The 24733-nt window shown below is 45.1% G+C and overlaps 1 protein-coding gene and 1 long non-coding RNA gene across 4 annotated transcripts in view; one reads left to right on the top strand and one right to left on the bottom strand.

The window, feature by feature from the left end:
- The window catches only part of LOC127005968 (trypsin-1-like), a 47819-nt gene that overhangs the window by 228 nt on the left and 22858 nt on the right, over positions 1-24733 (top strand). The window contains exons 2-3 of one of the 3 annotated variants that reach the window (XM_050875443.1): positions 153-373; positions 476-1055. The exons of the other annotated variants lie outside the window; for them this stretch is intronic. Coding sequence (XP_050731400.1) covers positions 153-373; positions 476-997 — 743 coding nt within the window. The 3' untranslated portion in view covers positions 998-1055. Of the gene's footprint in view, positions 1-152; positions 374-475; positions 1056-24733 lie in introns of those variants that run through there. 3 annotated transcript variants of the gene reach the window in all.
- LOC127005978 (uncharacterized) overlaps positions 489-24733 on the bottom strand; it is a 41064-nt gene continuing 16819 nt past the window's right edge. Inside the window, exon 2 of the long non-coding RNA XR_007758993.1 lies at positions 489-702. This is a non-coding gene — a long non-coding RNA (uncharacterized LOC127005978). The remainder of the gene's footprint in view (positions 703-24733) is intronic.

Genomic DNA, 24733 nt, shown 5'->3' with positions numbered 1-24733 from the left:
TGAATCTCCTGCACTCACTCGCCCAATCATTCAGCAACATTATCACGCTGATAATGTCCTATATCTAAGTTGAATTATTGCACCATATGTCACGTTTAGAAACATGATAAACTTTCGGAAATATCATCAACTTTTCAAACTTACTCCAACAGCCGCCCCCTCCCGTAAGCCCACTTTCCGTCGGGGTCTCAACAAGATCGTCGGTGGACAGGATGCCTCGCCAGGACAGTTTCCCTACCAGCTAAGCTTCCAAGACATTTCCTTCTCTTCTCCCTTCCACTTCTGCGGCGCTTCCATCTACAACGAGAACTGGGGCGTGTGTGCCGGTCATTGCGTCCAGGGAGATGACTTCAACAACCCTGACTACCTTCAGGTAAATACTTATCCACACAATAATGAAGTTAAAAAAAACTATTTTGCCGCCAGCCATCCTCTTTGTATCTCATACTCTCATTCTGACATTATTTCGTTGCAGGTTGTTGCTGGCGAGCAAGAATTGTACGTTGATGAGGGTAACGAGCAGGCGATTGTTCTGTCCAAGATCATCCAGCACGAAGATTACAACGGGTTCACCATCAGTAACGACATTTCCCTTCTCCAACTGTCCTCCCCTCTGACCTTCAACAGCTTTGTTGGACCTGTCGGTCTGCAGAGTGTAAAGGAGTACATGGGAGACTGCGTTGTGTCCGGCTGGGGTACAACCTCGGAGGGAGGCAGCAGTCCCTCTGTCCTTCAGTATGTCGATGTCCCCACTGTCAGTGACGCTGACTGTCGCGCCGCTTACGGAGAAAGCGACATCGATGACTCCATGATCTGCGCTGGACTACCCGAGGGAGGAGTGGACGCCTGCCAGGGTGACTCTGGTGGACCTATGGTGTGTGGCGGCCTCCTGACCGGCATCGTGTCCTGGGGCTATGGCTGTGCACGCCCTGACTACCCCGGCGTGTACGGTGAGGTGGCCTACTTCAAGGACTGGGTCGAAGCTAATGTTTCGTAAAATCCATTTTTAGCTCTGGCTGGTGTGCTGCCAGACACAATAAAGGCGTCACAGAGAACTTTTCTTTCAGTATTCCTAATTATGATGGTGTTTCGATATGTCTAGGCCGTCAGGGTCAAGCGCGTACGTCCCTTCGAAGAGGGACCACAAACCCTTGCCGGGTGACGGCTCATGAAGGGGATGATGGGAGGATGCCGATAGACCGATTCTATATGAAGGCGCCACCGTCATGTTCCTCTGCCTGGGACACATTCAAGGCCATAACGCATATCTGTTAATCTACAAGGCATTGGGGCAAAAAACGACAATGTTTCACTCATCTAATTCAGATAAGGCCTCATGAAGTATAACAGGGAACAAAGCATCAATCACCTTGTTTTTTCTTGCAAAACGAAGCCACAACCGGTAAACCCTGGCAGCCCTTTTTTCGCTGTCCATCAAACAAATCAACGCCAATGTAGCTGAAATATTTAATATAAACTAATGCATTTGTTAACCACGTGCTTTGGCTAAATCAGTTTTGTGGCGAGGGAAAATGAAGTTTCAAATGAATATTGCAGTGTAAAAATCAGAAACAGCCCAGTACTTACTTAATCTGAAAAAGCTGACGGGTAGCTGGCAGTTACATTTTTAGCGTAAAGAAAAGTGAGCATTCTACTGTTGCTATGTAAATGTGTGATTGCATTACTGTTCCGTGTGCGGTGATTGCGGTACCCAACTGTGGCTTCCTTCCCGCCACCGGTTTCGGATGGTCAACAATATTTGGAATTTTATGTGGCAACATTTATTTAAATTATATTTTTGTATAAAGATAAAAGCCGAAAAACGTGCTTAGCTAATGCATCGATTTAAATTAAATATCGTTGGATGTCCGATCTGTCACCTTTGCACCAGTTTGATTAACGGATGACGAGAGATAGTACTTTCATGTTTTCCCTATTATGGCTTATTTTTTAAAGAAATATAACAAGGAAAGCGATGTTTTTTTCTCAATGATATTACGATAGCTTGAAATACTTGAATTAAGTGTTATGATAATATACGCTCACAGCTTTGTAAATAAATAATAAGTATATAAAGGGTGAAGTGAGGGGAAGGGGAGAAGGGGAGAGAAAATGAATAGAGGAAAGAGGAAAAGGAAAGGGTAAAAAGGGATGAGGAGGAGGCAGTCCGAGTGGAGGAGCGAGGCGAAATACGAGGCAGAGCAACCCGAACACTCTAGGGAAAAAAAAACAGATATTTGCTAACTGTGGCGAAAACAATAAAGCCGTATCGGTGATGGCCAGGACAATGGGACGATGCTTCGGCCCGGCCATTAACCACCGCCACCACCACCTCCGGTACTGCCACTACTACTACTACTACTACTACTACTACTACTACTACTACTGCTACTTCTACTAATAATCATAACAATAATAATCCCTCCACCTCCTCTCCCAACCGTTCCCTTAAACCATAAATAATGTTACTTGTTTCATCATCAATCACTTACATAAACATACCCCAACCCACCACCTTCTACCAATTAAGCACCGCCACCAACCCTATTACTACCAGGTTAACCATTCATGTCAACCATACCTTTGAAAGAAATCGTATGCTGCACCATCACCTCCATTCCTAAACACCACTACCCTCTTCTCCCTTCACGCATTATACTTACACCCATGAACACTATAACGATTTCCACCACACCATTTTTGTCATCCATCGTCACCATTTCTTAACCATGGTCATAAACGGCCCTTCACTTCCATCACAATACAGTCTTTACTTTTCTTCTTCCTCCCGAACACATATCGCCAGTTGCAGTATGCCCTTCCGCCCATCGTCGCCATTCCCTTAGCCTACAACTATAGTCATACACGGCTCCCTCACGTCCATTACAATAGTCTTTACCCATTTCTTCTTCCTTCTCCTCCACACACTATGCCGCCATCAGCAGTAGCGGTACGCCCTATGCCTTTCACTCCACGCTGCGCCTCATCCATCAAGCCACCACGCCATCCATTCAACCATCAACTCTAATTACTCCACCTCTCCTAGTCTTCTCCTCCTCCTCCTCCTCCTCCTCTACCCCTGCAACAAATCCGTTCACTCTTCTTCCCTGAATGAATCTCTCCCCTTGCCATCCCCAACTATATCTGCAAAGTAAATCTACGTTGCACGATCACTGTATGCTTCTATTTCAATCTACTCATCTTCCCCGCCAACACCATCACCATAAACACCATCACCACCATCATCACCACCACCACCGCCATCACCTCTCCTGTCATCATCGTCCAATACTCTACACAATACTAAAAATCCGTTCACATCCAATCCTCGGAGGTTTCGATTAAAGTAATTGCGTTATTTTTATGTTTACTCACTTTTTCCCTTCTCCCTCTCGCTCACTCTTACCCTCACTCTCACCTTCACCCTCACTTTCACTATACTCACATTCACCCCTCTCCGCACAGACCTACACACACACGCACACACACACACACACACACACACGTAGTCGTACACACCCACTCACACACTATTCTAAGCGATACCACTCGGATGTTCCCCTCTTCTTCATTAAATATTCCCCGCCTATTTTTAGCTTAAAACGGAGACTTCAAAATTCCATCTCTTACAATCTCAACATCGAGTTCGTGTCTTTTGTGTCGTATCAGCCTTTGTAGGGAGTGTGCATCCCGGGCGTGAGGGTGTTCTTTTTACAGCTCTGTTTAACAATAAAATGTGAAGTCGCCTTTTCTAACTGAACGTTTTCTCACGAGTCAGTCACATTATTGCTTCCCTTGTTATCTTGTATTGCCATTTTCATGCTAGCCTCTCTTTTGAACTTGGTAACTGCTTGTCTCCATTCATTTTGTGGCCTTACTGCACGGCTTTCTACTCCAATATGTCCCTGCAAGAGTTAATCTGAGCCTTAAGACCGGTAACTCTTTCACTGATAAAATTTGAAACCACCTTCTTTTCATTGTATTTCCCTCTACACGCAGCCTTAAAAAATTGGCAAAGGAAAGGATCAACACACTTCTAGATTACAGTTTGGAGCATTTTTGGCATCTCCTACATATTTTAGTATAGGAGCAACGACCTTTATCATGCTTGCCCTCTTCCTTGATAATAAGCCTCTTGCTATAAAGAGAAGCATACAAATAAATACTAACATGTACATACATACACGGATACTCGCATTCATGTACACGGCCAATACATGTGTGGGTAGTTCTTGTTAAATGTATTCGTTTGGGGGTCGAGTCTCCTCCCGCTACCCGCCTGTATATTCCCAATCTCTCTACGGGTTGCTGCGTAACTAACCACGGGATGTTCTGTGAAATACTCTCATTGTGATTCCCACTTAAAATTACCCCATATGACTCCAACTAAACCTAACCTAACCTAACGTAACCTAACGTAACCTAATCTGACCTAACCTAACCTAACCAAACCAAACCTAACCTAACCTAACCTAACCTAACGTAGCCTAACGTAACCTAATCTGACCTGTTCAAGGGTGGGCGCCACATACTCTCTGCCTATTGCTCAATCAACTGAGTTCTGATAAAATTTCGCTCTACTTTGCCGTGATACTCTTTACGAGATGAAATTGTGGGGTTGGTTCTCTTTATATACACTTTTCATATGACCCTTTCTCGTCCATCCGGGTCACTTTCCATCCCCTGTCCTCCTCTTATCTATCGTCGCAGCCGTCGAAGTCCTTTTCAAACGTCACTAATTTCAGCACTGTCACCTTCATCAGATCGAAAGAAAACAAAACTACCACCATCATAACCATACTTCGCCTCCCTCTTATTTTTTTGTCTCCTCCACCCACTCCTCCTCTTCCTCTGCCTCTTCCTCTTCCTCTTCCTCTCCTCCTCCTCCTACTACTCCTCCTCTTCCTCTGTCTCTTTCTCTTCTTCTTCTTCCTCCACTTTCTCCCCCTCCTCCTCCTGGTCTTCCTCCTCCTCCTCCTTCTCTACTACCGCCACCTTCCTCTCCTCTTCTTTTTCCTTGAGTCTCCCGAAGGAAAAATTGCACTTTGGAGAGTGTGGGCAATCCTTTGTGTGGCAGCTCTTACCCAATGATTACCGCGACCCTTAACCTTCCCTGACCTCGCCCGCCCCCCAGCCACATCCCGGACCACATCAATGACCTTTATGCCTTCCCCTGTCTGTCCTGTTCTTATAAAAATCTCAGACGAAGGGACTTGGAATTAAATATGAGCACGAGGGAAATATATTTGAAGGTTCCTGTCTGTTTCTGTCTCCCTCTCCCTCTCTCTCTCTCTCTCTCTCTCTCTCTCTCTCTCTCTCTCTCTCTCTCTCTCTCACACTCACTCACTCTCTCACACTCACTCACTCTCTCTCACTCACTCTCACCTCCCCTCACCACCCCTCACCTCCCCTCACCTCACTCCCCCTCACTCCCCCTCACCTCCCCTCACCTCACTCCTCCTCACTCCCCCTCACCCCCCCTCTCTCTCTCTCTTTTCCTCCGAGTCAAAAGTTTAAGGCGATTGCTAAAGAAAGTGCTGACGCGGTCGATCAATGGCGGGGGTCTGGCGCTTTCCGTCTTTCCTGATGGATGTATTTTACTCGAAGACGATTTCCCGCATCTGCCGAGTTTTACAGCGATTAGGGCACCGCAAGTTTTCCGATGAGTTGCAGTCTTTCCCTCTCCCCCGATCCTCTGCAAACCCCACACACCATCTCATCTTTTGCTCCCTTCGTTTAGGTTCCTACTACTACTACTACTACTACAACTACTGCTACTACTACTACTACTACTACTTCTACTACTACTACCACTAGTGTTGATTGCTGTTGGTGAAGGAATCTAATGGTGTTGGGTTCCTGTCTGGAGGGTATTCTAACGCCTTACGCTGTTTCTTTCTTTGTTGATAATAGTTTTCCACGGTTTGTAAGTTTCCCTTTTTTTCTCTCTATTTCACCCTTCCACTGTTCTTTCCTTGCCATTTCTGTCAATCTCATATTCTTCTTTTGCTTGAATTTTCCTCCTTTTCGCGAGTTATTCCTCTTTTCCGTTTTTTCCATTTGTCTTTCGTTCCCATTTCTGTCAATCTCACACTCGTCTTTTCCTGCCATATTCGTCCTTTCCTTCCTCCTTTTCTCACTTTCCTTACTTTCCTTCAGTCTCCTGCGACCTACCTCTTGCCTCAACATATATCAAAAGTCATCTCATTATCTCTCACTGTCCTTTCATCATTTTCGCGTCACTTTCATGGCGTTTCTCTTACTTTCTTTCTCTGCCTCCTCCTCCTCCGTCTTCGTGCCCAGTTGTAAGTCCTGTTTATCTCGCATGAGTCATCACCTCTGTCTCATCTCGCTGGTTCGCTACCTTCTCTCTTCTTCGCCTCCTCATTCTCTTTCTCTTGTCCTTTATATTTACCTCGTCTTGGTTGTCGTAAGTTCTCCTCCTCCTCCTCCCTCTCCGTGGGTTCTCCTCCTTCTCCACCTCCTCGTTCTCATTTGTTTTTTTTATACCTTTTTATATTTTTTTTTTCATGTTTCTACTCATGCCGCTGCTCTTGCACCTCCTTCCTGCTCCTGCTGTTCCCCCTCTTACTGCTCTTGCTCCTGCTCTTCCTCCTCCTACTCTTATTACTACTGCTCCTCCTCCTCCTCCTCCTCCTCCTCCTCCACACCGTCCCCTTTATCCGCCTTTTCGTATTTTCTCCCATCTCTCTTCTATCTTCAACAACGCCTCCTCCTCCTCCTCTTCCTCCTCCTGCTCCTCGGCCACCCATCAAGGCCACACCTTTACCATCGCCCTGACCTATAAAACAAGAGCATTGCCACCCACTGCATCACGGCTGAGAACTGTCCTTACCTCCACCCCCACGCAGCGTCTTCCTATTGGCTTCTCCGCATGAGGGACGGGGTCGGGGAGGGGGGAAAGGGAATATCACCTCACCTCTAAAGTGTAAATTCTGACGTCTGAATTTCCTGCCCAAACATACAAACCTCATTACTGAAACCTGAGCGTGGGTAGGACAGGACAAGTGACCTGGTGAGGGGGTGAGGAGACTTTCGGAATATGTTGAGACGAGAAGAAGGTCGCAGAAGACTAAAAGAAGGGTGAGGAAGGTGAGAAAGAGAATGAGGAAAGGAAGAAAATGACAGAATAAGAGGAGTATGCTATTGATAGATGTAGTAAGAAAAGAACAATGAAAAAGTGAAATGAAGAAGAAAAAAACGAAGGGAATTTATGACCAGAATAACTTATAAAACGTGTGTGAAACAAGAAACAGCGAAAGGCGTTAGGATACCCGCCAAAAAGGAACATCCCAACATCATTAGCGTGGGGAGGGGAGGGGAGGGGAGGAGAAAGATATTTGAACGACTCGAACCTTCCTTCCTTCCTTGATCCTTCTTTTTTCCCCCTTTGCAGAATCCCGTTCAATCTTCCACCCTTCTTCTTACTTTACCCATAAGCCACTCCACCGGTGCAAAATACGGGCAACTTCCGTGGGTCCTTGCAGTGACTTTCTTGGTTTATTTTGCATACGAACGCGATGATGGGGAGGGACGGGAGGGTTGGATATAAGGACAAGGGTTGGGCGTGTTTTGACCCGTCGCTACAAAAATCCCAAAACCTTATAGTCATTTGTCTGCACTGAGCTTTAAGGGTCATACGATATGCTTTTCATGTAGTCTGATTGTTACTGGAGGATGATTTAGTAAGAGGAGACACTTAGACTTTGCATCAAAGGAAAAAGAAAACATGAATGAGTCAAGAAAAACGAAATACAGATAAAAAAAAAAAGTTAACCTAATCAAGACAACACAAGACAGTAAAACGGGAAATTGAAAAGGGGCACCATGTTGGACGCAGACGTGCAGAACAAACACAAAATATATTAAGGACACGAGAAACGGAAAATAGGATAAAATGAAAGAATAAAGAGGAAAAGTGACGCGCGCAACAACAAAAAGAAAGTAAAGGAGGACCAAAACAAGATGACGACGACGACGAGGAAGAAAGACCGAGATGGCAAGGCAACAGAGGACAAAGAATGAGAAGGACGAGGCAGAAGGGAAAGAGGAGAGAAAGAAAGCGGGAATAGCAGACAGAAGAAACGGGGAGATATAAAGAGGAAGAAAATTACCAACCAAGACAAGGATATGAGAACAAGTAACAGGAATAAAAAAAGGAGAATGAAGAAAGAGAGAGGAGGGAAATATCATGCACAGGAAAATACATATAGGAGGAAGGAGGAGAGGGAAAGGAAGGGGTTTGAAAGGCAGGGGAAGGTTAGGGGGGAGGGGGGAGGACTCGTGGCCACTGTCACTAAAATCGGTAAGCTGTCTCCGGGAGAATTTAGTGTCGGGTCTTCAAGCTAAATTTCCCTTTGCCACTGCCGATAGAATTATGTCATTTTCAGCAGGATTGCCTGAGCACCGAGCCGACCCTCTCTCTCTCTCTCTCTCTCTCTCTCTCTCTCTCTCTCTCTCTCTCTCTCTCTCTCTCTCTCTCTCTCTCTCTCTCTCTCTCTCTCTCTCTCTCTCTCTCTCTCTCTCTCTCTCTCTCTCTCTCTCTCTCTCTCTCTCTCTCTCTCTCTCTCTCTCTCTCTCTCTCTCTCTCTCTCTCTCATGTAGATCAATGAAAATATATCAAAGCTACAGCCAAACCAGCGTTTTTTTTTAATATATGTACATATTAAAAATCGTCAGAACCTCACATGAATGCAACATTCAATTTTTTGTTTTTTTCCGGTAGAGAAATAAAGCATTAAAAAAAATGAAAAAAGGTACAACGCTTCACTGATTTAAAGTTTCCATGAACCGTAACTTAACTTATAACATGACTAATTACATGGATTTTTATTATTATTAGTAGTAGTAGTAGTAGTAGTAGTAGTAGTAGTAGTAGTAGTAGTAGTAGTAGTAGTAGTAGTAGTAGTAGTAGTAGTAGTAGTAGTAGTAGTAGTAGTAGTAGTAGTAGTAGTAGTAGTAGTAGTAGTAGTAGTAGTAGTAGTAGTAGTAGTAGTAGTAGTAGTAGTAGTATACAACCATAAAGAATAATATGATAATGAAAACAAGAACATGAAAACAAAAGCAAGAAAAAGGAAAACAGTAACAAGAAAATTAACATGAACTAGAACGACAAAAATCCCAACAATAACAAAACGAACAAGACTAATTACTATAACGATAATGAAGTTCCCCCCAACAGGATTCTAATAGCCTGCGTCGCCCTCTACATCGCACACACAGAGGCTGAGTGAGAGGCTCGCCCTGCCCCTGACTCTGCCTCGTCTCGTTGCTGTGTAGAGAATGAGTACCAATGGAGACGCATGGTCCAATAGAGACGCACCTCTTGCAAATAAAACTCCCATGCAAAAAACTAAGCTAACTTTACACACACACACACACACACACACACACACACACAAACGGTACCGGGTAATGAAGTTAAGAGGATAATGGAAAAATTATCATCATTCATTGTTCAATTTCAAAGCAGACTGCACTCGATCACGTACCTCGTCTGCGTGGCCAGCGGGGCTCTGCAAAAAAATAAATATAAAACGTTATTTCCGGTTACTGAATAACACTATTGGCATTGGGATTATTATTGTATGTATCTCCTTTTAACTCTGAATCGGAAGAGAGGAGACAAGTGGACGAAAGGGGAGGAGGATTAAGAGGCTGGAGTATTTGAGAGGATAGGGAAAAGAAGGGACATGATAGAGGGAGACGAATGAGAGTAAGGGAGGTGAAGGTGAAAAAAAAAAAACAGAGAGAGGGGTAACTGGAGAAGTTAGAGAGAGAGAAATCTGAGTACAGTAGAAGCGAGAGTAAAAGCATATTGAAGCAAATGATAAAAAAAATATACGAAAACAATAAATGTGTCTGTCAGGGAACTGGGGGGGGGAGGCGCGGGAGGGGGAGGACGTGTGTTTTTGCAGACTTCGTAGAAAGTATATCAGCTTCATACTTATATATATGATGCTTTGCTCTCCACGCCTAAGATTAGTAGTAAATTCCGCCTCCATGTTACCTCTCTTTCTATCTTCTATCGATAATTTCAGGCTGACTGCTCTTCTGAACTTGCTAACTGCATGCCTCCTCCCCTCCCGCGGCCACGCTGCACTCGACTTTCTACTCTAGCTCATCCCTATATATACTGTCCAAACCCCATACCCAAGAGTTAACCAGCATCTTCACTCTTTCATCCCTTACACTGGTAAACTCTAGAATAGCCTTCCTTTGTATGCATTTCCTCCTGCCTATGACTTGACCTCTTTCAAGAAGAGTGTATCAAGGCACCTCTCCACCCGAAACTGACCTCTCTTTTGGCCACTCTTTACTTTTGTCTGTTATGAGAGCGGTGAGTAGTGGGCTTTTTTTATTTTCTACACTCTTTTTGTTGCCCTTGGGCCGTCTCCTATGTTGTAAAAAAAAAAAAGTTCCAGGTAATGAATGGGTGGCCAAAACCTTCTTATGTAAATAATATCAATATCTCGGGTTCCAGATTTTTTTCAGGGCGTCATTAAAGGTTATTCACAAACTACCCTGGCCCAAAAAAATAAAATGCTTTACTACTGTTCTGAAGGTCCTCATCCACTGGGCAAAAATCAATATCATGAGTGAAGTGTCTGTCATCAGCAAGCTTTTAACAATACTCGGAAAGATGATGACGACGACACTGGTATCCATAGCCAGTAGTAACGTAACGATTGTACGCTAAGACCGAACGTGACTTTTGTGTTCTGGCAAAGGTGATGGTGTGGCATAGGGCCTTTGAGGTGATTTCTGGCTAATGGTAAACGCGCACAAACACACTCTCTCTCTCTCTCTCTCTCTCTCTCTCTCTCTCTCTCTCTCTCTCTCTCTCTCTCTCTCTCTCTCTCTCTCTCTCTCTCTCTCTCTCTCTCTCTCTCTCTCTCTCTCTCTCTCTCTCTCTCTCTCTCTCTCTCTCTCCACTCCTACCCCTCTTTCTGCCATGTCCCTTCTCCCTCTCCCCCTGCACGTGCATTACTCAAAAGCATAAGAGACACGACGCACACCCTTCCTGACATCGCCCAACCACCGCCTCCCTTTCCTCGCGGCCGCACGCATTAGCCAGCCAGCGATCTCCTATTCCTATCCCTCCTCCTCGCTTCCCTCTCGTATTCATCTCACCACGTATCCTCCGCTCAATATTTTTCTTCTGAGAGGCCCTGATGACCCCAGTTTTCCCTGTGGCTGACCCCGCGGCTTTAAACTTTTCTTGTTGCTTAGGATGGTGTTGGGAGGCGTTCTATAGCGCGCAAGTTACAGGGTTTGAAAGAGGCAAAGAAAGAGTCACCAAAGTATATCTTATTAGGGAGCAGTCTATTCAGAAGCCCATAATGCATGAGAGAGAGAGAGAGAGAGAGAGAGAGAGAGAGAGAGAGAGAGAATAGAGAGAATAGAGAGAATAGAGACAGACAGACAGACAGACAAACACAGACAGACACACAAATATACAGAAAGACAAACAGAGACACGCTAATACAGACAGAAAAAAAATACGAGAGGAAAGACTAATTAACCACATACAGACAAACAAAGAGAGGAGGAGAAAGAAGAGGATTAAATAGCTAAATAGAAAAACGTTTTGACCAAACAAGAACAGACCGCATGGAATCTGTGGCCACGGTTCGTCATACATTTTTGAACCAAGGTTTGAAAAAAAATATCTTGCAAGTCAAAGAACAGCAATACCTATGATTGGAAAAGATAAGAACAAATGACAAAATTGATAACCATGGAAAAAATGTATTAAAATTATATACCAAATACGTGACCATAAAAAAATGTAGTACCAGTAATTCCTAAACTTATATTTCCTTAGTAAATAATCATATAAGGATCAGTATATTTTTTCATGGTGTAAGGTATTGATATGTAAGACGTTTAAATGCTACGCCGGAACAAAAACAATGGGTCAGTAAACATCCTCTTTGTGTCTGAATATAACTCATTGCTCCCAACTCGCTTTCACTAAACTCAGGAAATTGAACGAGGACCAAGAGATGTAGAGATATTCCTTAACTATTGAAATTTTAAATACAAAACAAAGACAGCATTTTAAATTGTAGACAAGGTTTTTTTTAGAGCAACGGAAAAGTTTCAAGCGCAAAAAAAAAGACAAAAAAGACCACTTATCACTGCTCCTATAAAAAGAACTACAGAGGGCTTGCCAAAAGAGAGGTCAATTTCGAGAGGGGAGAGAGTTGCCAGGGCGGAGGCAGTTTGTTGATTTTCTCTGTATCGTCATCCGCTCCGCCATACCATATTTGCTTGTTCTCACCCGTCCAGTTTCTTTTTTTTTTTTTTTCTACGATACATTTAACTCGTCCCTCCCCATTCCTTCTTTCTATGTTTCACTTTTTGTCCATATTCTTTCCTACTTTTGCTCCTGTTTCTCTTTCTCTTCCTCTCCCTCCTCCTTCTCTCTCTGTTTCTGGTTCACACTGACCAATACCGCACAACACATCCACGCCTTTTCGTTTCTCTACAGTACCGTCTAATTCCCGTGGTCACTTCTACTCCCAACACCCATCACTCCCTCCCTCTGAACCCACCCAAGTTATCCCAATGGAACTCTATTAACTCTGTCTTACTCCTCAGCGAGTTTCCTCTCCTCCTCTCGAACACTCTCCTCCTCCCCAACAGGTGTCAGCCTCACGCCGCTGAGCCCGAGGCAGTCTCCCGCCTCGCCGCTGTGATGCCTGTCCGCGTGAATCAACTTCAAAGCACGTTCACAAATCTCAGACACGTTCACGATTTACCTTTGGTTTTGTAAAGCCCGATATTCTCTTCTTTTCTGCTTTCTCTTTATCCCATATTCTTCCAAAAAGTCTTAAAATAACTTATATTCAACTTATTAAACTTAACGCATTATTCAGAGTATATCGTCATTTATGTTAGAAGAGGGTCATTTTTTCTTTTTATTCTGTCAAACGCAAAGAAAGGCCTTGGAAACTTTCCCATTTAATTAGAAGAGATGGTGGTGCGGCATTTTCGCCTCAAATTTTATGCGGGGAGGGTCATGTGTCGCGGAATAGAGGGAAGATGAAGAATAGGGAGCTAGTTGGCATCCTTCGCTGAACATCGTAACTCCCGTCTTCTAAAAACATCTAAAACAAAGGGAAGATGACACAAACATAAAAGAAAACAAACGTCAAACAGTATGACTTAATTTTATGTTTAACTGAGGAGGAGAGAGAGCGGAACGTCGATGGTTCGGCTTGCATTCCGCCCATGAAAAATACCATAGGCATGATGTCATTTGTGGACTTGCTGTGCCATGCTTTGCCCTGCCATTCCTTGCCGTGTACTCCTCTAAACTTTTAAAGGATGGCCACACGCTGGGTCTAGAGAGTGAGCGCGTCTGACTGTTTTGGCCGCCGTGACGAGGAAGAACAAGCCATGGCAAATTGTGATGATACCGTAACGTTCCCTACTTTATCGTGCTTTCCTACGCCCCGCGCACCTCTAGTCTAAGGGATGGCAGCACAGCATGGTTGGTCAGGAAAGCTAGCATGTATCGGCTTTAAACGCGAGCCTCTAGAATCACGCTCAGGAGCTCTAGGGAACGAGGCCCAGGAGGCAAGGGTGCGGAGCAGTAATGGGGAAGTTGGGAAAAAGTGTTGAATAAAAATGACACTGTACGCGTGGGGAGGTGTTCTTTTCCTTCTCTCCGCAGCTTGGGGGAACAGGACTGGAGGTATGAAACTGAATAATATATGCTTTGATCTCCCCACTCCTCCTCCTCCTCCTCCTCCTCCTCTTTCTCTTTTTCCTTTTCCTCTTCCTGTTCTTGCTCCTTCTTCTCTTGCTCTTGCTCTACCTTTGCTCTTCCTCTTCCTCTTTGTCTTTCTCTTTTTCTTCCTCCTCCTCCCCCTCTTCCTCTTTGTCTTTCTCTTCTTCTTCCTCCTCCTCCCCCTCCTCCTACTCCTTCTCTTTCTCCTCCTCTTCCACCTCATGTTATTTTTCCTCCTCCTCCTCCTCCTCCTCCTCCTCCTCCTCCTCCTCCTCCACACCAAGCCTGCTACTTTAGTTATGTTATGCTTCACTTTCTTCTTCTTTGGCTCCATTACCTCCTTTTCCAGCCCCATCACTGATTCCACGACCATTTCTTTTAGGCAGCCACCCTTCACGGATCACCTCTCTCTCTCTCTCTCTCTCTCTCTCTCTCTCACACACACACACTTTATCCAACCACCGGATTCATCACCCTAGACATCACCACTGCCGCCTTCACTCTCTCCTGATCTTAGCGCTCCAGTATGAGTTTAATTAGTGTGTTACCTTATAAATTCCTCCCCGACTCCGATACAGGGCTCGTGTTACTCGGCCCAAATGAGGATCCATCACTCGCCTCCGCCAGCTCAAATCTAATATTGCTCGCTGCACGCTGTTGCTGTCCGGGCACCCATTAAAGTCTGACCTAGACGCGAATATTTATTACCTGCTGTTTAATTAGAGCCGCATCTCCCTAGCTGGCGGTGGCGTGGGGCTGAGGAGGAGGAGGAGGAGGAGGGTGGTAGGGAAGAAGCTGAAGGAGGAAGAGGAGGAAGAGAAGGTAATCAGAGCGTTCATGAGATTCAGGGTTGAGAAAAAATAATGGAGCAGGTAGTTCGTGAGACGCCGCCGTGGAGGAGAATACACAGCGAGGCAACTGAAGGAACCCAGACGCTGCTGCACACACACACACACACACACACACACACAGACTTGTTTGACATGAAAGCTATATCAATAACCTGGAAACTAGTGTTGAATTTGAATCGGAGTTCTTGGGGAAAGTCGAATAACTTATGCATTGCGGGATTGATTTGGCCAATAAGCGCGGCGAGGGGACGCAGCGCCGTGTTCCCTTAACAAACAGGTTTCTCTCTCGCCAGTAATAGACTTAATATAGAAACGCCACGTGCCAAATGATGCCGAGAAGGGTGGTCAGCTAATGATGCAAACACGAGTTCGAGTCGCCTTCACTACGGACTAACAAAGGGGACAAGGGACCGGAGGAAGAAGGGAGAGGGTTGTTCGCCCTTATAGATAAAATAATACATGAAAATTAGAAATATTGCCTACTTGAAAAAGGAAAACACTCCTCACACTCTCTTTCTCTTCTTTCCCCTCCTCTTTCGCTTTGTCCTCCTCCTCTTGTTCTTGCACTTCCTTTTCCTATTCTCCCTCTTGTTCATCCTCTAACTCTTCCTCTTACTCTTTGTCTTTCCCCTCCTCCTCCTCCTCCTCCTCCTCCTCCATGGCAAAAAAGCTGAAGGGACAGTGAGAAAACACGAGGTACTCTCAGGTTACTGTCCCTATGTTCTTGTTGTTTTCGTTCATGGTACAGAAGAAGAGTCAGACTACCACAAGGGTCATAAAACTACCCCTGGAAATGACGAAAACTCTTAGGAAAGCCTTGTCAAATATGTGTGGCTGGGCTTTGAAATGCTTATGAATATGACCCTAAATATCTGTCCGACAGTTTTATGCATGTGTCGCTTCATTGTATCGTATCTGACCTAGGGTCGTATTACTAAAGATTTCGACGCCCAAGTTCACATATTTGACAAGGTTTTCGTATCGGTGTTTGGGACATTTACAGGGATAGTTTTATGGCCCTTCTTTTGTACCATGAACCTAAAAGTACACCCATTAGAACTTGATTGATCCCTTCTTTAACCGTTAGAAATAGCTGATGTGAGATGAGAAAGTGTCGCATAATACCGACCTTTAGTCTCTCAAACACACAACGCGATAAAAATGTTCAGCTTCGTTGCGGTCGCTAACTCGGTTCGTTGTCCGCCGACCTCGTAACCCACACTTATGAAATTGGTTTTGGTAAAGTGTGACGCAATTACTAAGTGCAATTTTGCTCATGTGTGAATTAAATTTGCAGAGCTGTTCGGTGAATTAACAAGCCAATGCATGCCACTAAAAATTGTTCATCCAGCTAATGCATTGTTATTCCCTAAGAAGTTTATGTACTAAAGGCGTTTCATTTGAAGACAGTCTTGTTCAGTAAAATTGTTACTTGGCGTCGATATGTAAATATGTGTGTGGCCCTCACCAGGGCCACACAACTGGAGTCCTCCTTCGGGAGCCCCATCAGCTCCACTACCCCGGAGCTGTTCACCGGACCCCCCAGCCCCAGCACCATGGTGAGCGTCCCAACAACGAGAAAGTTCATAACTGTTGATTGAAAGTTTATGAAATTAAGAAGACTTGCGGTTGTCACAGAAAACCGCTCTGGGATTGAAAACAGAATGGCCTCCGGAACACAGACCGGGCATGGAAAATAATCCCCTCGGGTCTTCCTCCGTTACAGGAACACACACGACGGCGAGGAATTGGGATGTAAAGTCTGGTGTGTGTGTGTGTGTGTGTGTGTGTGTGTGTGTGTGTGTGTGTGTGTGTAGTTGTTTAAAGCATCCATCGTAAACACCTTCAATACATTACAAACCTAGCTTCTTTACAACTCCTCATGTCTTCCCTTAATGTTTCTTCCACTTCAATCTCAACAACCCTTCCACTAACTCCTCCTCTACCTGACAATTACTCCAGCCCTCACAATTATTCCTCCTCCGCCTCTGATTCGTAAACTTACCAAAGGAACAAAATTCCTTGCACTTAGACCATGATTATACCTTCCATTCATAATAATTTGACCACCTCGCCTGCCACGTGGCCTCACCTGCCCCCAATTACCTGCCCGCTCACCTGGTCCTGGGAGCATATTTTGGGGCCCGGGAAATTAATTGAGTTGTCAGTCAATTGTGTGATTTTGCCTTTTTAATGTCATGATTGGGGAGAGAGAGAGAGAGAGAGAGAGCAGGGGTGAAGGAGAGAAGGGGAGAGAAGGGGAGAAAAAAATGGAGAGAGAGAGAGAGAGAGAGAGAGAGAGAGAGAGAGAGAGAATCATTAACGAGCGTTAACGTTAACAAGCACTTTCGACATGAGCAGGACTTGGGTCTTCGAAACACAGGTGATACTTGGGGCATCAGTGATAATCACGCCCGCGGCCACTTCACCAGTTCTATGACTGCGTTGAATTATATCACGAACAAACCATGAACTTAGACATAATCATGTCTAAAAGAAAAATAAGATTAACTGGGTAAATCTCAGATATTCAAATGAATTTCGTCCGTAATAATTACTCATCAGACAGACACTGCCTCGCCAATGGTATCTATTACCGGCTGAAAGTACCCAAATACCTGAAATAGACATACGGTGTTTGCCTCCGCTCCCTTTTTTGTAAATGTGACAAAACATCACATTACAGTTTGTATTTACAGGTAAACGCGGTATACTACTGTGCACTGAGCCTGCTAAGAACACAATGAATGACGTGGGCTCCTTGCTCGCCGCCACCCCCATCCAGCCATTCTCCAGCGTCCGTGCCGCACGTCAGCCACGAACAGCCTGGCTGACCCGGCCACCCACCTCTTCATCCCCTTACTTCCCCCAACAGATTCTTCACCTTTATCTTCAGTCATTGTTTCAACAAAATAAAATTACAATGTTTCGTAAAGACCTCATTGATACTGTTGAAAATAAACGTGAAACTAATTTGAATTGATCACTAGATATCTAAACCTAACCTTCCATCCATACCAGACACTGTGACACCGTTTTTCCCAAATATCTTTCAAACGAAGACTCGGATCAGCATGGGGGTTAGGCACAGATTGTTTCACACACTCCGCCAATTTTTGACGCTATTGTGCATTGCCAGATGCGGTTAATTATGGCGATTACTCTTGACTGTGATGGCAAAACCTGCGTGAGCCACTTACACATTCGAACAGGTGAGGCTGACGTATTTGTGACGTGTATCCACCACCTACCTCCACCCCTGGCTTTCCCTACTCCCATCCCTCCCATTCCCTCCCTCCCACCCTCCTTCTCCCCCGCACTCTCTCATCCCGCCCTCTTTCTCCCTCATACCTCCCCCCTCCACCCCCCTCCCCTCTCTCTCTCTCTCTCTCTCTCTCTCTCTCTCTCTCTCTCTCTCTCTCTCTCTCTCTCGGTATACTACATGCGATGTGAAGCTTTGCACACATGTGACTTGCCTATAATGGCGGATAACTCGAAAGTATATGCTAAGTATGGTACGACCCTGATTCCTGTTCCAGCGTAACTGGATGATCCTTAAATGCTGTATGAGGCTTGTTTGACAATTATACAACCATTGAAAGTTGTACGAGCATATGACCCTCCTTCCCACAGGTTACGTTGAGCGTAAGATGGGATGAAGCACGTAGCTGACGCTTGATCATTTGTAGGATATCGCGCAAGAGACGGAAAGGAATAAGGGTGGAATTGAAGCAGGAATTCAATGCAGAGTAAAAACGTGAAACGAAATTGGAGAAATATATGAATAATTTATTCTGATGTTAGGAAAAGACTGCCAAACGATATGGGTTCATGTAGATAGTTAAAAAGTCATAGCATAAAAAAATAGACAGCGAGTATATGATGGGTGGATTAATAATGTAAATAACTGACCACATATGTTACTTTAATATTCATCACCATCGATAAACAAGTCATCCTCGTCATCACTGTTGATGCTGATGCAGATGGGATATTATTTATATTTATCTGCCATTAATTCAAGTCATATACGTGTGCATGTATTCATATCTGTGTACAGAGAGAGAGAGAGAGAGAGAGAGAGAGAGAGAGAGAGAGAGAGAGAGAGAGGTATGGGGGAGGGAGGGATGGGAGTAGGGGGAGCCAGGGGTGGAGGAAGGTGGTGGATACACGTCACAAATACGTCACGCCTCTGCTGTTCGAATGTGTAAGTGGCTCACGCAGGTTTTGCCATCACAGTCAAGAGTAATCGCCATAATTAACCGCATCTGGCAAAGCACAACAGCATCAAAAAATGGCGGAGTGTGTGAAACAATCTGTGCCTAACCCCCATGCTGATCCGAGTCTTCGTTTCAAAGATATTTGCGAAAAACGGTATGTCATAGGGCCTGATATGGATAGTAACTTATTGAAACCTAACCATACCCGACCTGTACCCTGCTGCCAAATGCCATAAACGGATATAAATCACCTCTAACTATAATTTAAGAAATCAATCCCATGAACAAATTATTTGCGTCGGAAAGCAATACGGTTCTGTGCTGTGTGAGCACAGAACACTTCATAAAGCATAAAGGTGTCCGCAGTGAGAAGGGCGTCCTTATAGAATAACACTTATAACTAATACCTAAATATAATCATTTCACAAAGTTTGGTAGCAAAAACTGCCCGGCTCTGTACACAATGTGATGATGAAAAGAGCAAGTTTAAAAACCAAACCCCCAACATGGCGGCGTGGTCCTCGACGGCCAACAGGGAGACATAAAAAGGGAAGACGCTCACTCACCTGCCTGGGGGGGGGGGGCCGCCGTGGCTCGCTGCTATTGGTGCTATTGTTCCTCGTCCGCTCGTCCTGTCGCCTATACGACAAACATGCCACCGCTAATGTTTTTGCACTGTCTGACACTGCGGCAGTGTCTTTCTACGATAAACACACACACACACAAAAAAAAAAGACAATCGCCCTCGACTAGACGACCCTCACTTCCGCCATAAGTTAGGTGTTCCACGAGACTGAGCCCTGAGGGCTCAACCGCTCAAGCTGCCGGCTCCGCTACTCAACCAATCACCGAACATCACTTGTCCCTTTGCTCCGCCTACTTTCTTCACGCCATACCATGGCTCTCGGCAGAGAAAGGAGAGGATCAACGTACGAGCATTACAAAGGAAGGTGAACTCCCTGAAAAAAAACAAAGGTGCCATCTATAGCCTGAGTAACATAACTAATTTGAGGTATCAGGGAAGACGCCCAAGTCGGAGAGAAGAGAACGAGCCCCATGAATGGGTTACTCTGTCAGTTCGTAAAGTACGTCTGTGTGTGTGTGTCTGTGTGCGTGTGTGTGTGTGTGCGTGTGTGTGTGTTGTAGTAGTAGCAGTAGTAGTAGTAGTAGTAGTAGTAGTCGTAGTAGTAGTAGTAGTAGTAGTTTTTTTTTTTTTTTTTACGTCGCGGCCTATTGCACCGGTAGGCTTCTTCCCGGTGGGGCCTGATGGTCGGCCCAAGGCTTCTTCCCGGTGGGGCCTGATGGTCGGTCCAAGGCTTCTTCCCGGTGGGTCCTGATGGTCGGCCCAGCCCGTTCTGGCGCAGGCGAGTGTTTATAGTGGCGCCATCTTGCCCTGAGCCTTTAGTAGGTAAGAAGAGCCCATTATCCCGGGACAGAGGGACAGCGTGACATCCGGGTTACCACTGTTTACTTTCCCATGGTTTCCTCAGGTACTCATTCATCCACCAGCACAAAAGGGAGAATGAACAGCTGCACCTCAACTGTACAAGGCGGCATTCAAACCCGGACCCACGGATTTGTAGCAAAGCACGCTGCACTGTGTTAAATGACACTAAGACTTTGCATATCTCCCTTACCGAATGTCATGGCGAAAGAAGTGATAGTCAAGTTCGTTTTCAAAAATATTTAACGTGTTGCACTGTACTACTGAAGGTGGGAGTTTATTCCAATCTCGATCCACAACGTTGATGAAGAAGAAAAAAATGCTGTTTTGTTTGGGTGTGATGTGTGGTGGTGTGGCTGGGTGTGATATGTGATATGGTGTGGCTGGGTGTGGTGTTAGGTATTGTGTGATGTGTAGTGTGGTGTGGCTGGGTGTAATGAGTGTTGTGGTGAAAGGAATGGTGAGGCTGGATGTGGTATGGTGTGGTGTGGCTTGATATGATGTGTGGTCTAGTGTGGCTGGGTGTGGTGTGAGGTGTAGTGTTGCTGAATGCGATGTTTGGTGTGGTGTAGCTGGATGTGATGTGTCGTGTGGTGTGACTGGCTGTGATGTGTTGGTTGGTGTGGCTGCGTGTGATGTGTGGTGTGCTGTGGCGGGGTGTGGTATGCGGTGTGGTGAGGCAGGGTTTGATTTCCCTACCACAGTACTGCAGAAGAGAGGGAGAGGGAGAGAGAGGGTGGTGTTGTCGGAGTCGGAGTCTGAACTCTTTATATCCGACTGCACGCCCTTGTGAAAAAGTAGTCAGAGGAAAATACCTAAGCGATAAATAAGCCTTCCTACTTTTTATGGGCAACAACTAATATTGAAGGAAAATTTCCGCGTTTCAGTTTACCATGACAGTTTGCATCTTTCGTTTTTCATAATCAACCTTTTATTGAAAAAATCAATTATTCTACTTTCATCCAGGGCTACAATTACAGCACTAGACACCAGAACTTTTGTCATGGTCTTTCCTCAGGTTTTATCCAGGACTTCCAAATAATATCAAACTGCTGGGGCGAAGCACAAAGCAATGAGCTTATAAGGGAAAATCCTACTGAAAAGTCTAAGTAACTCGTTAAATGTGAGGACAAGGTGGAACCTGCTGTGCTCAACTCCTATGTCAGGAGGGTCAGAGGGTGGGCTAATAATAGCTCTCCTGGTCACCTGGATGCACACGCCTCGCTGCACAAACACGAACACGCACACACTGATGTTTCCTGCCACACGAAATAAACAGGGCAACCTTGCTGTTCTGTTTCCATGCTGGAGCGCGTGGTGCCAGACAATGCCTCCATCTGTAGCACCATCTACATTTATTTTTTCGACACCCTCTCCATCAGCACCAAAATTACGTACCTCTAGCTAACAATTCCATTACCTGCCAATGGATTCATGGCCACGTCCGCCACCATTATTACTCTTATAGTGAGTTTTCGTTATGAGCGGTAGTAGATGATGTACATGCAAAATTCAAACACAAAATAATAATACAGATAATAATAGATTGTACCAAAGGCCAAATAACCGCAGGATCAACAACATTCAAACACCACCCAAAGTCACTATGCAGGGAAACCATGCAACAAGACACGTTCTAAACCAGAGCCCGTCAGAAAACTCAAAGGTGGCGTGGAGGGGGACGTGAGCAGTCAGAGAGAAAATTCAGTCGGGAGATGACCTCGTCGTGTACCTGCCTGTTCATCGCCGCCCGGCCTTCCTGTACAAGCAAGAACAACTGAACGTGCCTTGTATCCGTCTGTTCATCCTTGCCGCTCATAGGATATTAAAGGACTGCACCAGTAATGACGCCACGTCAGCACAACTGCAGAGTTTCAAGGAAGTTATTAAAATACTTAAACTGCAAGCACGAAAATTGAGTATTGCAGCTTTATCATTGTGGGTTTTTTTTGCTCAATGGGAAATGTTGTGTTTCATATGTTCAATGAATATGCTAATTCTAGTCTGGCATAAAATATTCACAAGCAACCCCTTCTTCACAGTTGCCGGTAGGAAGTTGAAGCTGCATTGTATGCAGATAAGTTATAAAAATTTAGCAAAATCTCAACTTGTGTGTGTCGTATTAAAACACAAAAGACTTTTAAATCGAGACATAACATACCACGCAGTGTGTGTATGTGTGTGTGTGTGTGTGTGTGTGTGTGTGTGTGTGTGTGTGTGTGTGTGTGTGTGTGTGTGTGTGTGTGTGTGTGTGTGTGTGTTTGAGCACGTATCGTTGTACGAAAATATTGGAGATTCATCTCTTCACGTTTCCAATTATTTAATCAATAAACAACCGTTGCTGAAATGGAGAGGGTGAGAGTACTATAAACACATCATACGCAAATAAAACAAACAGACTGAGGTAACTGCACAGATTGCCGTATTACACATCCTTGCTCTCATGCAAAAGAACAATGCACGCTCCACAATGCAGCTCCAGGAACAGTTAGCCTCCAATGAGAACAAAACACACAATGGTCGCCTTGCCATGTATGTAGAACGTAAGCCCCAGAGGGAGGTAAGGTAGAGATACTGTCTCCGTGGAATTACTAGATCTCACATAATGCACCAAAAATCATCAGGTGAAGCCTTTTTTTCCCATCGTATTTTTAGATCCAGATTGCAAAGCTCAAATCCATCTGTGTTTCCTCCCCTTCTGATATCTGCATTATGGCTTTTATCTGTTTTTTTTTTTTTTTAAATTAGGGGCACCACTGTTTTGAATCTCCAGAATAATTAAAATTGCTTTTAATCGGACTTATCGTCTCCTCCCTATCCTCCCAATCAGCAGAAGGGGGAAATAATAAAAACTGTCTTACCATGGCCAGTTTTCTGGTCGCAAGTTTTTTTTTGTTTTTTTTGTTTTAGAATACCAGTAGGTATAACACAGCCCTAATTCCTGCCCTCCGACCAAAACATTCTCTCTCTCTCTCTCTCTCTCTCTCTCTCTCTCTCTCTCTCTCTCTCTCTCTCTCTCTCTCTCTCTCTCTCTCTCTCTCTCTCTCTCTCTCTCTCTCTCTCTCTCTCTCTCTCTCTCTCTCTCTCTCTCTCTCTCTCTCTCTCTCTCTCTCTCTCTCTCTCTCTCTCTCTCTCTTATTATGCGAAATGAAACCCACAACAGCATACGAACGCGAAACCCGTAATTCACTTCGCTTTTCCCTCGCCAGCACAATCAGGAAACAGGGTGGAAACTTTGCGTGCTTGATATCCCCTCTCGACTATATTCCTGTCTGATTTCTGACACCTTTGACGTAGGGCCACGACCCTCTGCCCTGCTCTACAGTAATCAAATACCGTCCCCCTGACATGAACCGGCAACAAGCTTCTCCGGCGGCCAGGACGAGCGAGGGAACAGGGACACATGACGCTCCACATTTAACTGAGGTAAAAAGTTTGACCACTAAGGGGCACTAGGGGCCAATGAAGACCGGCGCTGGGGAGGGCCAGGGACCACCAGGCTTGCGTTGCTTGGGGAGAGGAAGGTGTAAGCGTTTAGTTAAGTCCCAGATTAAAAGGATGAGACAAAGGATTCTGCAGAGCTGGAGGAGAGGCGCTTTGTAGGAGTGAAAAATTTATAATGTATACATGGAATGGACGGGGCCATTCTTATGAAATGGCATATTAATCATCTTTACTCTGCGTCATTTATAATTCATGGTTGGCTAGTACAGGTGAGGAGTGGTTCATAGTCGTCCAGCAAAGGAATTAAGTGATTCATTGTCGTGTAACAAAGGAAGGAAGTGAATCATAGTACATATAGTAAATGAGTATAGTGATTCACAGAAGTAAAGCAAAGGAGTGAAGTGATTTACAGTACAGAACTATAGCAGTGACATCTCAAGTAATGGACGGCGGAGTCTTCTGATTTTGCGGCGCCCTTGTCATTAAGCCGCGAATTTTGGAAAATCAACCGCGCTACAGAAATGTTTTTGGTATCAATCGACGGCAATATGAAAGGGCTATATTTTGTCTCTCTCTCTCTCTCTCTCTCTCTCTCTCTCTCTCTCTCTCTCTCTCTCTCTCTCTCTCTCTCTCTCTCTCTCTCTCTCTCTCTCTCTCTCTCTCTCTCTCTCTCTCTCTCTCTCTCTCTCTCTCTCTCTCTCTCTCTCTCTCTCTCTCTCTCTCTCTCTCTCTCTCTCACTTTAATCAATTGCTAAAATCCTCGCCCCTGAGCTCCTCCTCCTCCTCTTCCTCCTCCTCCTCCTCCTCCTCCTCCTCCTCCTCCTCCTCCTCCTCCTCCTTCTCCTCCTCCTTCTCCTCCTCCTCCCCCTCCCCCTCCTCCTCGTCGTCTCTCTCACCTCGGGGTAGCAGTGAGTCCAGCATTGTTCTGTGAGCTCGACCCGCATCTTTACACACACACACACACACACACACACACACACACACACACACACACACACACACACACACACTT

This window comes from Eriocheir sinensis, chromosome 31 (assembly GCF_024679095.1).
Source record: "Eriocheir sinensis breed Jianghai 21 chromosome 31, ASM2467909v1, whole genome shotgun sequence".
NCBI classification, from domain to species: Eukaryota; Metazoa; Arthropoda; class Malacostraca; order Decapoda; family Varunidae; genus Eriocheir; species Eriocheir sinensis.
This window is presented reverse-complemented; position numbering and strand designations above follow the sequence as displayed.